General features: G+C 37.6%; 2 protein-coding genes and 1 long non-coding RNA gene across 13 annotated transcripts; 1 reads left to right on the forward strand and 2 right to left on the reverse strand.

Moving 5' to 3' along the window:
- The first annotated feature begins 4,402 nt into the window (after positions 1 to 4,402).
- LOC111249680 (sepiapterin reductase-like) lies at positions 4,403 to 11,456 on the forward strand. Of its 9 annotated transcripts, XM_086988003.1 has the most exons (7): positions 6,825 to 6,944; positions 8,117 to 8,315; positions 8,510 to 8,636; positions 8,887 to 9,002; positions 9,113 to 9,229; positions 9,544 to 9,779; positions 10,994 to 11,456. In XM_086988003.1, the coding sequence occupies exons 2-6, from the start codon at positions 8,133 to 8,135 to the stop codon at positions 9,766 to 9,768; spliced, it is 768 nt and encodes a 255-aa protein (XP_086844129.1). In that variant the 5' UTR covers positions 6,825 to 6,944; positions 8,117 to 8,132; the 3' UTR covers positions 9,769 to 9,779; positions 10,994 to 11,456. The 9 variants fall into 9 exon arrangements, with proteins under 9 accessions (XP_022659618.1, XP_086844127.1, XP_086844131.1 ...); XM_022803883.2 differs by lacking the exons at positions 6,825 to 6,944; positions 10,994 to 11,456 and adding an exon at positions 4,403 to 5,770 and having other exon boundaries at positions 9,544 to 9,887; XM_086988001.1 differs by lacking the exons at positions 6,825 to 6,944; positions 10,994 to 11,456 and adding an exon at positions 6,160 to 6,335 and having other exon boundaries at positions 9,544 to 9,887.
- On the reverse strand, positions 4,668 to 6,842 carry LOC147756290 (uncharacterized). The gene is made up of 2 exons (XR_015327011.1): positions 6,269 to 6,842; positions 4,668 to 6,160 (listed from the first exon to the last, which is right to left on the reverse strand). It is a non-coding gene; the product is annotated as an uncharacterized LOC147756290 (long non-coding RNA).
- Positions 11,457 to 12,504: 1,048 nt separating the features above from the next.
- Positions 12,505 to 18,646, reverse strand: Naxd (NAD(P)HX dehydratase). Of its 3 annotated transcripts, XM_022803660.2 has the most exons (10): positions 18,429 to 18,646; positions 18,069 to 18,102; positions 17,505 to 17,770; positions 16,826 to 16,896; positions 16,336 to 16,515; positions 15,873 to 16,019; positions 14,966 to 15,104; positions 14,476 to 14,627; positions 13,965 to 14,085; positions 12,505 to 13,709 (listed from the first exon to the last, which is right to left on the reverse strand). In XM_022803660.2, exons 3-9 carry the CDS (start codon positions 17,647 to 17,649, stop codon positions 13,972 to 13,974), a joined length of 948 nt encoding a protein of 315 aa, XP_022659395.1. In that variant the 5' UTR covers positions 17,650 to 17,770; positions 18,069 to 18,102; positions 18,429 to 18,646; the 3' UTR covers positions 12,505 to 13,709; positions 13,965 to 13,971. The 3 variants fall into 3 exon arrangements, with proteins under 3 accessions (XP_022659395.1, XP_022659396.1, XP_022659393.1); XM_022803661.2 differs by lacking the exon at positions 18,069 to 18,102 and having other exon boundaries at positions 17,505 to 17,741; XM_022803658.2 differs by having other exon boundaries at positions 18,069 to 18,646.
- Between the last annotated feature and the right edge of the window lie 23 nt (positions 18,647 to 18,669).

Raw genomic sequence — 18,669 nt, forward strand, 5'->3', positions numbered from 1 at the left:
ATATATACCGTATAAGTATATATATATACACATATGTTCGGGGGAGAGGCGACAGAAAGCCAGAATCTTTTTGTCGCACAGTGCCCACGTCGTCCTTGAATGTCAATCAAATGTGGCGTATTAACCTTGCGAAGTGCGAGGTCATCTATGAGTTTATCGCTTATTACGGGCGGCTGTCGGTAGATAAAAACGGAGTGGCCCCTAAACATATCCTTAGTATTACAGCACTAACGATAATAATAATAGTAGTGATTTGATTTTCATAGTAGTGAATAGGCGGATATTGTCATTAGAGTGGACTGAAGCCCGACATTTTTAGCAGCTTGGTCCTATTTAGTTACCCATCCCCTTCCCCGTTGCGCTCTCTAATTTTCCTTACCGTTTATGTCCCTGCAGCGTCTCCACGATTACTAGTTCCTCGAATCCTAAAGCGTTTTGTGTTTTATTAATAACGAACATACACGATAGTATTTTAATAACCTGCTAATTCATTTGCCTCCTTCATTTTCCCCTAGCAGCATATCTTATCAACTTAACCTGTATGTATCGTCTTATAACTGTTATACATCCGTAACAGTTAGTACCAGTACTTACCAGCTTGTCGCCATAGAGAGAGATATCCCTTTTGGATGAGATCAAAAAAACACTAACAGGAAAGAAAAGTTTTGTCGTCAGCCACAACAAAGTGTCCGCAATTCGCTGAATAGGCAATAGCAATGCCCAGCTAATTTCAGGATTAAGAACGTTCCGTACGCAGTCGCTATTCCCATTTCGGTTCCGTCTACCGGCGATCCCTCCTAATGAGCAATCTTGAAGGAGAACCATAAATAACCGCACACATGGCAAAATGAATACGCGACACTTGATTGACATTTAATGTCGAAGTGGATACTGTGAGACAAAAATATCCAGGCTCTTTTTTCTGCTATTTGTTAGTTTTTCGCTTCTATTTTCTCTGCAATTTGTTTTGAAGGATGGGAAGCAGAAGGTGATGATGGAGAAAGACGAAGAGGCAAACGCGTTGTAGCTTACAGGTGTGACGAGGTGCTTATCGAACTAAAGCAGATGGTACTGACGAGGATCTTTTGTGTGCTAGAAACAAAACGCGATCAGATCTAACACACTCGTGAATTCTGTTTTTACAAAAAACTGACTATTCCCCAAAAAAAACAGTAATTGGATTTGACTTATCTATGTCACTGTGGTTATTGACCTTACACGATTACCACGTCTGTGTCAAGTCGTGATCGGTATCTACACATATATGTATATAATGGCACATATAAATATATGTGCCATTTGTGTGTACTTTTATTTCACCACTAGCTATGACCATTAATCTGATGACCTATTGAATATAATATGGGCTGCTATTACTGATTTAGCCTGCGATCGGGCCCGGCAGTGAAATACTTTGACGATTATTGAATCTGCAAATGTTGACTGTTGCGGTGCGTTGTGGGGTTTGCAACAGTACGGTTTGGGCTCCATATAGGAGTACAGGGTGCTCGCTTCCGTTATGGAAATACTGCTTATTCAATGGATGGTGAAATGGTTGAAAAGGACCGATACATACATTAAAACTTTCTTTGAATCGTAACAGTTATCGAACTGGGTGTATCCGAGTGATAGTACTATTTACTGGCGATAAGGACTGAAGTGTCACCTATGACCAGATAATGATAGAAATCGTTCGACACACATCGTCTCAGTGTTCTCCATGTTCAAGGAGGATGTGGTCACTGATTCGACAAAAAAGATTTGAAAAAGACTTAAAAACAACCCGGTCTTAAAATTGAGGTGGTTACAACTCCGCTTGGTCTCTGGTCTGCTTGTTTCATTTTGTTTAGTTGTTGAATTCTTTGTCATCGATTCTGATTGAGCGATATTGTTGTACGAACTCATAATGAAGTATGTCTATTATCCGCTGATCTATTCAGCTTCGACAAGTACCTCTCATAACATTACTTGTATTACAACGCGAAAATGACTGATTGATCTCGCAGCCGTTTCATCACACATGGCAAGTGCCTAAAAGCATTACATCGCCTTATTCGGTGATCATGATTGACAGCAATGTTGAAGTTCATAATGTCCTACAATCACGAAACATTTATGATGACTCCTTACGAAAACATTAGTGAACGTTACATTACAAACAGCCTGTGAGTATCAGTGCATATTAAATGACTATATAAATATATACATAATTAATTCTGTTGAAAAGTATTGTTTTTGTACGAAAAAAGGAAGGATCGAGTGTGTGGACACGAGAAAAACGACAACTTGGCTTAGAAATACATCGCCTCGTAGAAAATAGAAAGTGCGACAAGGACTTCGTCGATGGTGTCAAATGAAATGTATTTTTGGATTATTTTCTTTTGTTGTTGATCTTTTGGCAGATTTTTGGTTAAACGGGTTGGCTTGTTAGCTGGAAACGACTTCAATTCGTGCGAATAAAGAAGAGCCAATAATAATTATAAGGCTAAGGGAGTAATCATATTTCATCTATTATTATGAGATCGCGTCCGTTACGTAGTATGAATCATTCAAGTGTTCCGTTAATAAATAATAATAATAATGACCATCATAGTAATCATCGTAATTCTGACAATTAAGTAACACAGACGGCCACAAGTATACAAAGCAGTAACAACATTAGCTTCCAGAAAACATATAAAGTACTTTCTTGCACAACAAACTACTGATGCAAAAAAATTCACGAAAATTTAAAGGATCTAATGGCTTAGTTGAAAAATCCAAATATACGAAATATAGAAAAAGCTATTAACGTAATACGCCGACTCAACGAGCGACGGCATGGCAGCAGGTGTAGGTTTTTCACAGTTTCAAGTCGGGAAACAAATGGGATATAGCAGCTAAACAAAAACAAATGTCAGACATGACCTACGCAGGAAATCCGACGAATACGTCTGATATAGTCTGTAAATTGATCATGAGAATTACTCTGCTGTATATCAAAGGGAAAAATGTTATCGGGCGGGCACACACAGAAATCCGAAATGCGAGCACATCGAAAACAGCACGGTATTATTATTATTATTACTCCTAGTTATATAAGAATTATTAATAATATACAAAAAAACAATAATATTCCGGGGAGGGAAAAGATTGGGCGTCGCTGCAGGAACGCATGTGTGTGTGTACGAAAGGCTAATTAATAATAACATATAAATAATATGAATAACAATAATAATGATGATACTAGTAATTGACCGGTCGGCTATCATTCTAATTAATATTACTATATATGAAATAATAATATTACTAGGATAAAGTAAGGGCAACTAGACATACGGCATACATAAGGGATGAAGGCAGAGAAAAGAGACAAAATAAGGAATAGCAAAAGAGAAAAGGTGACAAATTAAAGGGAACTTACGCCAAGACGTACAGCAGATGATAAAATAAAGAAAAAGGTTGACCATCAAAGTTAAGTGGTTACGAATGAACAGAAGGCGGATTATCTGATGGATCTCTGCTCTGCACTGGGGGGGTGGGAGTGGGGTGGCGGGGGTCAATCAAGAGGGTGATCTATACCGGATACGAGACTGACTGGGTATGGCCATTATGAAAATATTGCTAATGTAGTATCATCCTGCATAACCTTACTCCACTCTGTTGTTGTTCAATTAAAAACAGTAAAACCAATAAAACCAAAAGAGGACAAGGACGGCGTTTTAGGAGAAACTGTATGTATTCATTCTGTGGAGGACAAAAATTTACCGTTAGTTGCTATAACGATTAGCTATGGAATTCAACGAAATCTTGATTGTTTCAAGTCGAAAGTAGGAATAAAGCCAATAATAACAGTAATAGGGCTAGATAGAAGTAGCTTAAAATATCCCTCGTAACTTCGCTAGAAATTATCGTTGTAAACTTTGACTGAGGAAGTAGAATGTACGTCCTACATATATCTTCACTTTTACTAGGTAAATATTTATAGTCCCAATATAAAAATCTGCATAGGACAACTTACCACGAAGTGCTTCCGAAGGTGATGCAGCATTTTAATCATAGAGACGTATTGAACAAACAGATTACTACGCATGTTTTGTTGTGTCGTGGCGTGGATATTAAAAAAGACAACGAAGTTAAACGTTTGAAAGACACGTCACCGCTATTACTTATCTTCAAGTAAGTCGTTTAACCACGTGAAACTTCCTCAATTCTTATAATTCGAAATATCAAAAGTAAGTGGACTACGCACGCTTATTTTAGCTATCAACTAAAGCCTTCATAGTCTTTTTTAAATTTATTTTATTTAAACATTTTCAATATATATATTTTTTAATTTAATTTTACTATATTTTATTTAATATTAGACATATTTTATTTAAAGCCTGAGGTGAATCTTTTCATGGAAAGAATAAATAGTTAATACGTATCGATGATTTCGCTTTAGCGCGACTTAAGTATTAAAAGCATACTTAGTTTACATAACCACAATTGTATTGCCACAATACACAGTATAGCAGAAATTTGTTTAATTAATCACGTTTTTTTTAACATGCTTGTGTAATAATACTCAGCCACCCCCACCCGGTACTAGGCACGTAGCAGATTTAAAGTTTCCCGCGCTCTATCTGTCGGGCGATGGTAAACAGGATAAAGCATGGTGATTAGACTAAGTGGGGAACAGTAAATTCTGCGGTGAACACGATTTTATTTCAACATAGGTCTTATAACAAAAATTCAATTTTCGTATAAACCAGTCATGTACCTGTTTGTCATAAATAGAGTGGAAATAGATATTGATACTCGAGCTGATTTTACTGCAGCAACAATGATTGTTACCGTTTCTACGAAGATAAAGATTTTGTGATTAGCTACAATTAATTTAATGATGATGTTACCTTTACCAATAGTTTTATCTTTACGGTTTATTTTCTTATTTACAATAGGAGGAATTATTTCACCTAACTCTTCTACTAATGTTATTTCACATGATACTTATTACATAATATCTCATTCCCATGATGTATTTAGAATGGGTGCTGTATTTGCTATTATTGCAACAAGTATACATTGTTTTGCACTCTTCGTTGGATAGAGTTTTACTTCTATGTTTTTGAGGATTCAAAAACTTGTGTCCGCGTAAATGCTCGCCTGAAAACTAGTCCTGGTACGCTATTTCACTAGCTCTATTCCAAAACGGAAACATTCTTGGCCGAATTTTGCAGGCCACCACTTTGGTCTGGGATATGATTTCGCCGTCGACTCCGCTCACGTACATAGGGACTGTGGCTATAATATATTTGCTTTACTGTCGTCGATCAGTCGCCTAGCTGGATTGAAGAACTAACGCGTTACGATTCGTAGATGGCTGAAGTTGACTCGGGTTTCACTGAGAGCTTCCTACTAAATTGACGTTGAATTTACAGGCCTGCCGCAGTCACCGTCAAGAATTACCATTTCTTCGTTTCTGAACAGCCTTTGAATCGTGTTCTCATTTTTTTGATCGTCACTGTCATTGCCATGATTCGCAGCATCATCCTAATGCTTCTGTTCCAATATTTCTGTTTACAGCGTTTAACACTGCATGATACACAGAGTTCATTATGCGCAAAACTACGGAATATTTTCGTCGGTTTCTTGGAAAGTGCGGCTCCCAGGTTTCTTGTCATTGCTCTCCGGCCTGTTCTCAATGTTCCCAATGTCATGTCAGTGTTATGTCAGTGTTCTTCAAGAGTGTGATCATAATTACCATGAAGTTATCCAGGCTCCCTGTACTTCGAATTTGTATCAGGTTGGCGATAGAGTATTCTACAAGCGCCTGACGAATGCAGGATTATGCCCAGATACCGTACCTAACGAAACATGAACCCAGCGCTTTTATTATTCAGAGAACGTAATTTTAGAATAAAGGTCCTCATGGTGACTTTATATTCACGCCCTATTATCTGCACGATGGCTTAACGTATCCAGGGGACTTGAAAATTCGGCCTTCCTCAAGATCGGCTGTAGGAGGGTATGAGCGATTTTTTGACGCTTAAGCCTAAAACGGTCACGAACCTTTTTACTATTTCCAAATACATGGGCATGGTCTGACTTGCCAGAGCCGCTTCCTGTTTTACATGACACACTTTATGCTGCTATATTTTTCCCTGGCTGTTGAGCTTCTTACTGACCGCCTTGCCTGTCGAGGCATCCAAATCCCAGATACGTTTAGCTTAGTGAAGATTCTAGGTTACATCCCGAAAATTCCAGACCCTGCAGACAATAATTTATCGGTAACGGCACATACCTGATACTTAATAAACAGACTGTTCCTTATTGCTAATATTATATTTATCTGCAGCAAGTATGATGAGGTTCGTGTTGTTCACAGGCATCTCAGTACGGCACCTTGCACATGAAGTAACACAAGTGAAAGTCACATTTTCTTTTTGTTTTGAAAGTTTTGAAGCTGGTAGGCTATTGCCCGTGCTCCTATCGCGCTTTGTTGTATCTCGTTGTTCGTATAATTGTCCTGAAATGCCCTATTACTACTCACATTGCCTATGTGCTAGCTTGAGTTGCCATAGCGCTGTAATTGCTTATATTGTTAACTAAAAACGATTCTCCTTTGATCGCCGTCTATATCCCTTACTACAGCTATGGAAAATTAAAAAGAACTGCTACTGGCTCGGCACCACGCGACGAAAGGCCGTTGTTGGCGTAGTCGCGGATGCCTATATATGGTGCCTCATAATATGTGTAGCTAACTAACCTTGTCAATATATATGTATAATAAAGAATTAGCTTCTTTGTTTTAGTCGCATAAACTCCTGCGCCTATTCGGTGTACCCCTTATTGCGTATACACATTGTGCATAAGTCTTTCTAGCGGTTTCTACTGTTAACTGTCAGCTGAGGGAAGCTTCTATGTAGCACACGAGTGCATAGAATCTACCCGGTTAATTCGAAAGTCATAGTACACAGGTGAGAAATATTTCAAGCTTGGTAGAATGACTTCATTGTTAATTCGCATTAATTAATGTTTATTTTATTTTGAAAATCTTCACTTTGCTGACATTAGTATCATGTCTCTGGGGGGGTGAGCAGTTTAGCTATGCGCAACCTGTTGTACTCTCTAGGACAAAGCATTTTGCCCTTCTTTCAATAATACAATAGAATCATACACTACTGATGTATTGATGTACTGCGCATATCTAGCGTTTGAAATAGTTTAATTTACTATAATTCAATGTGATCTATCAAAACTTACGTATTCAACATAATCAGTACATTACATTTAGACAGGATGTGTACGCTTACGGTGTCGAATCTTATTAATAACATTTTGTCAATTAGAACTAATATAATTATCAATAAATACGGCTATTCTCCTCGTATCCTACATCGACAGTTTCTGCTTTTGAAAAATTCTATTGTATTATTGAAAGAAGGGCAAAACGTTTTGTCCTAGAGAGTGCAACAGGTTGCGCATAGCTAAACTGCTCACCCCCCAGAGACATGATACTAATGTCAGCAAAGTGAAGATTTTCAAAATAAAATAAACATTAATTAATGCGAATTAACAATGAAGTCATTCTACCAAGCTTGAAATATTTTTTTTTGAAAAAACTTTCCTCATTTTGTTGGTCAGGGTCGACAACAATCGGTGCCAGAGGCACACCTAGAGAATAGACTGTTTTGTTCGAATTGTAGTTTTGTCGATGTGTTTAATAAGTAAATAAGTTTCGAATCGTAGTATGAATTCCCGCAGATCTCAGAGACGCGATTACTAGAAGATGGCCTGTTGGTGTAAATGCATATTTTTTAGATACCCTAGAATTGCAAATAGCTTGAACACGGGAAATAGGTCAAATAAATTATGGAAAGCGTTATTTTGTTGAAGGTGGAACTTCGTAGCAGAAACGCGGATATGTTACTGTAGTCGGTAGATAAAGACCTAACATTGAACTAAAAAAGTGTTAATTACTATATCTGTTGAGATAAGCATCCCGGTATCGAAACGGAGCAACTGATTTCCAAGGACACCATCGCGCAATTTCGCTTAGCACGAATAAACAATTAATCCCATGATTAGTAATAATAATACTCGTTAATTAACTATTATATTATTAAATCAAGCATTATATGTTTTTCAGATGAAATCGAACAAAAATGAAATCATTCTTCAATAACCGAGTTCTGCTGTTGGTTACTGGTGCCAGCCGTGGTTTGGGCTTAGAAATAGTTATGCAGTTGTCGGCGAAGATTGCGAATGGCTCCGTTGTAGTTCTCGCCGCCAGGGACAAAGAAAAACTTGATATCAACTGCGCTAACCTCAAGAAGACTTTCCCCGAAGTAAATATATTTAACAAGGTGTATTTATGTGTATATATATACATATATATCACACAGTGATTGATGGATGCTGTCATATCCTGCTTTGTTGGTGCACTTGACTTAATTATTCGAAAAGTACGTTTTTGAATGCTACTAATAACCTTAGGCAAAATAATATTTTAAGTTTTCTATTAACCGGGGTCCATTTGCAGATAATGTTCGAGTCGTTCGTGAGCGATAATGCGACAGCGACGTATGCCGATTACGAAAAGCTGCTCAACGAAAAGCTGAAGTGCGCACCTGAAGCTGTTGTTGTTATTCACAATGCCGGGTCACTTGGTGAGTTGTTTAAAACTCACTGGTTTTATTTAATATACACATTTTTAGCCACGTAATTATAGTTTTTAATTGTCGAATCAATTTTTAGTAGTATTTGCTTCGACTCGAAGAGTAATTCATTATGTATATCGGCGGCAGGTTCGGGGGAGCATGCTAAGCCTTTGTATAAGCTGTATTGTAATGATGAGATTTGATGAGGTACAAACTTCCTACAAATGTGAAGAGATTTTTAGTAATGAACCTTTTCCAGGCAACACCAATGTTCAGCTAAGTGAGCAGAATAATCTGGATGAGCTTGCCTCATACTTCGCTGCGAACGTTCACCATCCGATGGTTCTCTCTAGCGCCGTTATCACTCTTGCAAAAGTAATGATTTTTATGATTTCCTATGTCTTTTCTTCTGTCTCTAATATGTTTCGATCCTACCTAATAAACTTATTGTTATTGGATTGTTGTGTCTGCATTGTTCTGACTAGGCACCGATTTACCTGGTGAACATCTCTTCACTGTGTGGCATCAAGCCTTTTCCGAATATCGGTCTCTATTGCACGGGCAAAGCTGCACGCAAGATGTACTTTGATTGTTTAGCAGCGGTTTGTTCTTTTTGACATATACTTTACAGACTAATTAAGCTTACAGCAATAGGATGGTATCAACAAAAATACGGACATATTACTTATTATACGTTAAAGCAATTTTTCATTAAAAAATTAGAAGTCAGTTTGATTGTTTTTCTCTCAGAAACGGTTGTAGCTGTTGCGTGTTTTTAACATGTTACACCTTAATAGTGATGAAAATATGTTGTTGATTAAAAGAACCATGGGTTGATAAAAATCATCAATTATCCCGCCACTTTGTAAAAATGCTTGCTATCCATTTCGATTTTTATTTCGTTATCACATTATAGGACAACCCGGAAATCCGCATCCTCCAGTATTCTCCTGGGCCGTTGGAGACAGACATGATGACTGAGTTACGCAATTGCAAAATCGGTTCTGTGTCGTCGATGGCTAAAAATTTAAGGGAGAAAGGAATTCTCCTAAATACTCGCCAAACTGTTGAGAAGCTCTGCGATATCATTGATAAAAATGCCTTCGAGTCGGGAGCTCACATTGACTACTACGATCGATGATCTCTTTGCCTGTACGCTTCTGCATACCTTAAATGTATTGTACGATTCATTACCAAAGTGTTACTTTTAATTAAAAAACTTTAAAAATGAAATTCACCAAATAAAATGATCAATATTGCTTTATGTTGTAATCTATTAGGATTTCTCGGTGATTACTTTCCAACAAGATCGTTTTAGTGATAGTTTAGTGATGTCATGTAAAGTTTCTGATTGTTCTTGCGCGCAAATATTTAATCAGAACCGCTAAATCGAGGAGCAGGATTACAAATAAGAAATATTAAGTGCGAAATGACCGACGACCAAACACAAATTCTGATTACAACGCGATGCGCGCGAAACTGATTTCCGACCTCATCTAGTGCTCGATCGACTCAACGCAAAAGCTGATGTAAATGCCATGGTAGGGGTAAATTAACTAATCAGAAAACACGAACCGAACGAAGCCCAGTTCCTTTAAACTATTAAACTAGTGTTTTAAACTGAACATATTTCCAATGGTTAAGTGTTTGTCAACTAAACCTAGAAGCCGCGTAATGGCAGTATAGGGCGTACGAACTCGGAACATTCGTTGTCCGTTTTTGTATCCGACTCCCTTTCTGACTTCTTGTAGGCTAGCGCCCGTAAAATTATCGCTTTAACCTAGTATCCTTTAACCTGGTAGAGTTTTTACCTGAGGTAATACGAGTACGAAATTGAGCAGATTAGAGGGATTTTTTTTTTTCAGTATGAAACTAAACATTCACTGACATAGAAACGAAGACGGCGTAAACGCCTACAAGTCATCCTGTATTCTATCCAAACATGATCATTAAACTAAAAATAAAAACAGTATTCACGTCAAAACCTGTGTCCAAACTAATCTACCTTATAACCTATTAGGTTTCTGTACAATGTAATAACTGTTGGCATGTATTCAAGTGTACTTTACATTAGACTATTAGTACCACAGCAATAACTCGAAGTAGAAACACTAATTATTAGCAAAACGGCTCCGAAAGTTTGCGTGCAAACTATTTTATCTGAGAAACTTAAAGGTCCTGTGCTCCTCAAATTTACAATGTACTTAGCAGACCGACGCAAAATACGACTATAAAGTCTCTGTTGAATTATGTTGTATGGCATCCTATTTGAGTTTGTTCAACGGAATAACTGGAAAATGTGTACGTAGGTTGCATTTGACTACATACTTTCATGTCGTTTTTGTCTTTATTTTTCTCTACTTCAGTGAATAACAAACCCACAAATACACACAATAAGGACGATGAGAATACTTGTGGCGGAACAAATTTGCCTATACTCTATATAAAGGTATCTACCGGAATAAGCATAAATAAAACGAAGTGGATGTAAACGTCTGTATTCAAACTATATAACACTACACCGACTTTGTGCCTTTTAAGTTATAAATTTATCAAAAGTATAGGATGGTTTTAATAAACGAAGAAATTGTCAAGAATTGAAAAACACTTGTAACTTAATCTGTGTTCCTACTGTGCCGCCTTATTCGGGTCTGCGTCTGGTAGCACTATTAGACAAAGCAGCTCAAGCTGCATTGTGATCTATATGGAGCGGCCGCATAATTTGATAGTGACTCCACAGTGAAACCTGAAAACGATCTATTTCTCAATGAAGCTTTTGCTGTCAATAAATTGGTGCTCGCAGAATCGTGGTCACTGAATCCAGTTTCATTAGATGTCCTCTTTTCTCAACAAATGCAATAAACAATGGGGGCGCTTAAAATCACCGTATTCAACAATACTGATCCCAAAATCTTTCTCTGCAATTTTCAAGAAATTAAGAAATAGAGGTTAACAGCATGTAGAATTTGTGGATCTCTCCACGTGTTCGCAATTAACATTGTTTTGAGTAAAGTTATTTCTTTATCAATCACACCTACCTTTTACTAAATTATTATTTTCGGGTAAGTCCACATAGACAGGATCCGCGGACACTCATATTAGAGACCTTTAGAGTCGAGCAATTTCACAGCTTCCTCAGCTTAGGGCTTCAGTTAATCCCTTATAGATGCTTCACCATATTCGGTATTTGCTTCCTATTGCATCACTTAAAGTTTATTCTATAAACGAAAATAGTCATAAGAATAACACTGGAATGCTACTCCGATTATTATTGAATTAGGGCTTTCTCTGATATATTAGTCTATGTGATTTACGGCCAGGCCACTGCTCATATGAAATTTCACACCAGGTCAAATGTGTTCTTTTAGGTCGAAGAACTATTAGTACACCAAATAAGCTCCTTCCAGATATAATGCATAACGACATGCACTGACAGTTTGATTCAAAAATATATGCTTATTAGAGTGAAAAAAAGTGTACTCTTAACGGATTGATCATTAATTTAAACATTATATTTCTGTGCTGATAAGGTCCGAAATTTTGATAATCCGATTGCAAATTTGCGAAAAACAGATTGCGCCATGTAATACAGAAGAAAAAAATTACCCGTAAGTATAAATATGGCTTTGTGGAAATAAAACAATTTAATTTATTAAGTTCTTCATAGAGCTTAAGAGTTAACCACCGTTAACAGCTAGGTTCTTTGCCTAAAATGACATTTTCAAGAATAGCGTAAATGAGGGCGCGCAGTCGGAAGAGCACCACAGTAGTAAGACAGAGTCAAAAAGATTGTAGAGCCGAAAGCCCTGAGACACTCCAGACCGAAGGTCAGTCACGGACAAAGGCGGATTTTTCATAGATAAATCATAAGGCCAGCTTCATTGTATGTGGGTATTTATTAATAAAATAACGAACAACAGTTATACTGTTCGCACATGTGCAACCGTACAGGAACAGTATCTCGTTTTGTATTATGTCGTATCGAAGTAATATCTAAAGACTCTTCTTTTACTTAACTAAACTGAAAGAAAACGTATATTGAAATAAACCGGTCCAAATATTAGACATATGCTGCCAAAATGCAGAAGTTAAGATATACCTTTTTCAGTTGCTCGATTAAATAACAAACTATTATATACTGACACTTTCACAAACGTACATTCAATTGAAGCAAAGTGTATTTGTCATCCACTACCTTACTATTACTGCAGCTTAGTGTATGTGCATTTGCACAAATGCGAGAAGCAAATCTTGTTAACTATTTTCGAATATTATACGAAGTAATCTGCGAATCCAAGGTTCCACTTAGCCCAAAGCAATAGCGCAAACTAAGCTTATGGATAAGATCTATGCATGAAAATACGTGCACTAGAACAATGCTCTAGCCATTCTCTCAACGCAGTGTTGTAGATATTAGAGCTGAATTAGTTCTTGCCACATCGTTACGCACCGCTCCTGCTATTCCTCCTTTTGGTATAGTAAATTTGCAATATATATGTAATGGTCTGTGTATGTGTGTATTTTTACTACTACCAGAATAATTATCAGCTATTTTTCTATTTCTTTCTGATAATCATAATGTAATTAGCCCTTAGTTGACTTGCATAGACCATCTTAAAAGTTGAAACGTATAAACTACAGCTAAGAAATTTAGCCTAAGTATTCTAAAGGCAACCATGTGCATCAGTAGAATGGTGATTACACTATTAAGAGTGGTTTTCTAAAGGAGTAAGAATGACAAGTACAAGTCATGAAAATGTCGTTCTCCTCTAACAACTGGCAAGGCAAGGTTAAATGGTTTATAAACTTCATAGTTGGTAATGGACCGAAGATTATAGATAACGCAGTACGCAACGAAGGAGTTTCGACAAACTTGGAAATGTTCGTCTGAGCTTGCCGTACGAACTTGGTAGCCACAGAATATGCATGATAATCGAAGTGCTCATAAAATTTAGGTTTAAACTTCGTTGGTATTTTACCTCCGAAAAATATTCTTTCATATTATCATGTGTGCGATTGCGTCCTTGACCGTTTTTCTTCACCGTGTTGACAGCAGCTCGATGCGAGAAGCCTGTTTCCTAACTGTAAAAAAGTTGTAATAATTAATGATGCACATTTTTATATAAGCTTACTCTTTCAAAATCTTCTCAGCGTTTACAGAGATATATTCAGCCCTTAAGGCGTATTTCATATTCTTACACCTGCAGTGGAAGAGCAGCTATTCAGACATTGTGGAATAGGTGATAGCCGATCAACTGATAGATAGTGCGGTTCCTAATGGAAAAACGTTTGGCATGTATTTGTCAATTCTGCTATTGGCATTTTGATTCAAGATACCTCCACTTTAATCTACCGGGAAAAGGACCGCAAAGCTATCTCGGATTTCATCGACGATGTCCGTTGAGAGCGTACTTCGTTTCATCCTTCGAAACGCTTGGCGCGCACATCGACGTGTTACCTTATAACAAAGAGAAGGAGAATTTTAAGAATCGCAGTTATTGACGCCGAACAACATCTAAAAACCTTCCATTAAGCCGTAGGCTACCATCGTTTCGACTAAATTTGGTTTTGTTTCGATTTACCGATTAAAATATGCAAAAATCGTATTTTATCGGGGATGGAATCTACAAGCACTAGGAAAATATATGGGAATGACAAACTAGTTTACAACGAAGTCTTACCTGTATCTGTCAAATATAGTTCAATAAAATCGTTCTAAAAACTATATTTAATTTTTCAAAGTTAGCTTTCTTCCATTTTTATCCCGATTTTGCGTTTAATCTCAAGCCAGGCCTCATGTGTGCGTAGAGGGTACAGTGCAATACCTAACTTGAAAAAAATTACAAACCATGGATGCTCCAAGGCCAGCGACGATTCCTGGGCCGAGTGGGCAAGCTTGCGACAGCATACCAGTCTTCTGAGCGTTAAAGGCCCAATATGAAAAAACTCCAAGCAGACCAGCGAGGATATCCCCTTGGCCACCACATCGACGAGGAGAACCTGCTTCCAACAAGTCAGTATCGTCGGTATTATTGTGTTGATTCGTCCATTCAAAACCGTTCAATAAATACCACGGACTGTAGTGGTCATTAACGCAGTTAAATTATCAGCAAAGATTAAACATATTTTTATTCAATTGTTTGAATCATCTTCAGATTAGCTCGTTTGCGTGGCAAACAAAAACGCACCTTATCTAGGCAATGCCAAACAACTTTATTTATTTGTATTACATGTATATATCTGATAGAAAGCCAGCTTTTAATAGCTAATAAATAGATAATAAAATTATTTAAAATAACCTTAATAAATTAAAAAAGTATTAGATAGAGATTACTGACCAGTTTCATCGCCAAGTACAAGGCTCAGCCCGTCGCTTACGATGTCTACTCCACCCTTTGCGAGGATCGTAACATTACCCATTGAAGATGCTAACGCTTCCACAGATTCTGGGGTAGCTTGCTTCGCAGTGAACTCCTTCTGCAACGATGATGTGAATATCAATAGCAGGGTTGAAGTTTCTAAATGAAGTCTCGTTTCCTCTGTAAATAACTAATCTTCAATTCAAATGACTAACTAGAATATAATTTTTGAACCCATCCTTAAACTCGGCGTCTTGGATCAGATTTATTCGGTAAACTCATTTCCTAATATTCCTTTCCTTGTAAGAAATCTACACTAAGAAGTAGTATCTAGTAGAAATCAATCTGTGTATGAATCTGCGCATAAATGATGATATGTTGCTGAACTTGAATTAGTACCACTCGACTAAGATACCTGATTTATATTAAATCATTCTACATCTGTGTCAATACATCAATAAATGAACGCAATTATTATAATACTGCCATGCGTGTTGCTCTCAAGAAAGCACGTTTTGGTGTTTCACGGGGCCCAAGTTGTCCATCGTGCCTATCCTACGGACAATAGAGGTGCGTCAATTACCTTGTAGACCAATCATTACGTTTTGTCCTAGCGATAATGGAGAAAGCATAATAAGCTAGTCTAGCGTAACTCGTTGGTGCGACTCTGAATACCTACAAAACAGATTTCAGGTGGATGAGTAGAATTAGCGAGGGTAAATGTGTTCACTAGCACCAGCGGGTCATGACACAAAGGGAAGTAGCAAGGGGGCAAGGCTTAACGCGTACCTCATGCCCTCCGTAGCAGTGTCCAAACGACTCCCGAGCTGTAAGCTATGAGGTACTCAAAGCTAAAGGCCAACCAGGCAAAAAATAATTTAATTACCTTGCAGACATGTTTGTAAAGATTCTTGAACTCTGAAAAGTTAGGGGTGAGTACAGCTCCCTTATAGCCACGAACCAAATCAAGCTGCGATACAATCAATGGAAATACGGACGCATCAAGGACAATCGGCATGTTGAGCTCTCGGGCCTGTTAAGAGCAACACCCGTAGAAGACGATTAGGTTGATATACAAGTATTGTCCTAATCGACCTAAAGTAAACAATAGATTTTCGTTGCTGTAAAGGAACGATTTAAGGTTATCATTCGTCTATGTGTAATTTAATCAACTTGTTTTTACGGTTATTACAGAATAGTTCTAGTGAACTACAAATATTTCGAAACAAAGAACAGAATCAAATGAGAAAACCAGCTTCAGCAAAATCAACATTCGCAGCAGCGAATTAATCAGTAGTACAATCGCCTCTTTTTTAAGGTATTTGTAATTTAATGTTGTTGTTACATACGCGCTTGATAATATGCACAACCGCGGCGTGCACCTCCGGGTGCGAAGACAGCCCGCATCCAACGACAAGCGCGTGCAGTTTCGGTAGCGTAGCATCCATTAGCTGAACGCAGTCCTTGTTATCTAGGTAAGGGTGAACCATCAACTCGGGACTGTATGACTTCAGCGGGTTTGCCGCACTCTAAACAACAAAAATCGGATTTGGATCTTATAATAAGAAAAGCTATTGTATGAAAAAATAGACCAAGATAATCTATATTGGTCTATTTTTTCACAAAAGTTTAAAATGTTTTATATTCCGAACCGCTGTAGGAAAAAAAGTGAATTATTTTTATTGGAATAAACTTTGAGCTTAAGGCTTCACCGCGGGAGATACTGAGTCATAAGCCCTGCAGCCTGATCTTGTGTAGAATGATCAACAGAAGGTAATTTTGCTAACTTGTTAGAAGTTTCCTGTCGAAATAGAAACCTCATTTTAGAGAGTTGCATACCTGTGTAGTGAACACATAAACAAGATCAGCTCCTAGACGAAGAGCTGCCATTGATGCGTAAAACGGTGCTCCTGTAAAAACAACAACGAATATAAACATACATAAGTGAAAAAAATGCTTTGTATTGAAAACTGAATACAGTGAAGAAACATTTGTGGAAATAACGAGTTTTACCGTCTAATTGTATAACTACTCTGATTAGAGTACTTCAATCAAGAGGGAATAATTTAAAGGAAGTATTGCGAATACCTTTCTGTACTCTTTCTTTGTGTAGCTAATCGCTTTATTGAACTTAAAGAAAAACAGGTTTCATGGTTAGTTTATATTATGGTGGCGTTAGCTTAAGACTTTTCTACTGCGTATAACGGACTTCACCTAGATCATGGCAAAAAAGGTACCCCAATTCTATCGTCTAAAAGGTATTCCATTCTGATCATATCATATGGTTAGGATCGTCCCCGTTATAACGCAGTGGGTAACATGTTTGTCTGTTAAATTTAGGGCATGTAGTGACCTAGGCTCAGATCTGGAAGAAGACATGCTTGGTTCTGCAGCCCAAAGTCATCCTTAACTGCTTAAATAGTACATATAAAACGAAAAAGAGATCTAACTTGCCGACGACTAACTAACGACATCAGTATGGTTTACACATATAGATGAGATTGACATGATGACAAACCGACAAAGACCTCGGAGCCGCCAATAACTCCAATCCTTCCACACTGGCCTTTATGACTTCCGAATTCAAGTGTGGGTACAACAGAACAGACATATCGTTGATATTCATTCACTCCTGCAATGGAGCTTTTGCCATTTTTCGCCATAGTGCTATAAGAAGTCCGTAATGTCTTCGCGTCTGCGTTTGACAGCCTGTTGTGATTCGATGAGTTTGCACCATCCGACCTGTATGTCCGCCCTAAAGCCACGGTACCATTTATGACTCGGCTGCAAAAAATCAGTAGTATTACCGTATAGTTCGTTAGTAAATTTAGTTTTCCAATAGATTTTGGCTTTATGTCACTTTGCTAAAAGCATCAAGCAAATAAATAAAAATGTGTTCAATGTTTTTTACCGAACAAAATTATTTATGTCATCACCTTTAACATTTATTTATTAATCGCCTTAAATAACGTTCGTGATTATTATATTAGGGTAACATAACTAAATCTAATTTTTGAGGTGCAAGTAAATTATCGCTCCAAGATTGCAGTCAGTATCGATAAGGTTTGACAGTAGGACTTACCTCAGAAGGAAGACAGTAGGTTCCGCAAAAGCAACTTTACATGTTGTTAGAAAATACATGAGCGAAGTCTCATTCAACACTCATTCATGCACGCAGAAGAAAACAAGTACAGCACTAATCAGAAAAGGATATGCTACTGTACACAAGCTGTTGTCAACGGACCCAAAATAACCGAGTCACATACACAAATAAGGTATGCTACAGACGCACCGCTATCTAACAAAATTAAGCCAAGGAAAAGAAGCGCGGATTTTTAGATGCGATTAGGTACATAGGCGATACATCAAGAGGTTTCTTGCTTTTGCAGAGAATCTGCTGAAGCTAACCGTCGCCACTATTATACAAATTGAAATCCCACACTTGTTGCGAGCTAATGGAAGATAATACGGTTGAGAGCCAGCCGGACTTCACTGCTGAACACAATTTCGATTTGAAACAAATTTGACAAAAACGTTGTAGAGTTGATCAGCTGGTTGGCAGTATCCTTGTAATAAACGACCAGATGATCTTGACATAAAAGTAAAGTCACTCAGAGCCAGCAGTATATGTTTGTATTGAGCGATTTCGCCCCTAGCAGACGAATAAGTAGAGAAAAACAAGA

Source organism: Varroa destructor, unplaced genomic scaffold (assembly GCF_002443255.2).
Source record: "Varroa destructor unplaced genomic scaffold, Vdes_3.0 BEIS01000004.1, whole genome shotgun sequence".
Lineage (NCBI taxonomy): Eukaryota > Metazoa > Arthropoda > Arachnida > Mesostigmata > Varroidae > Varroa > Varroa destructor.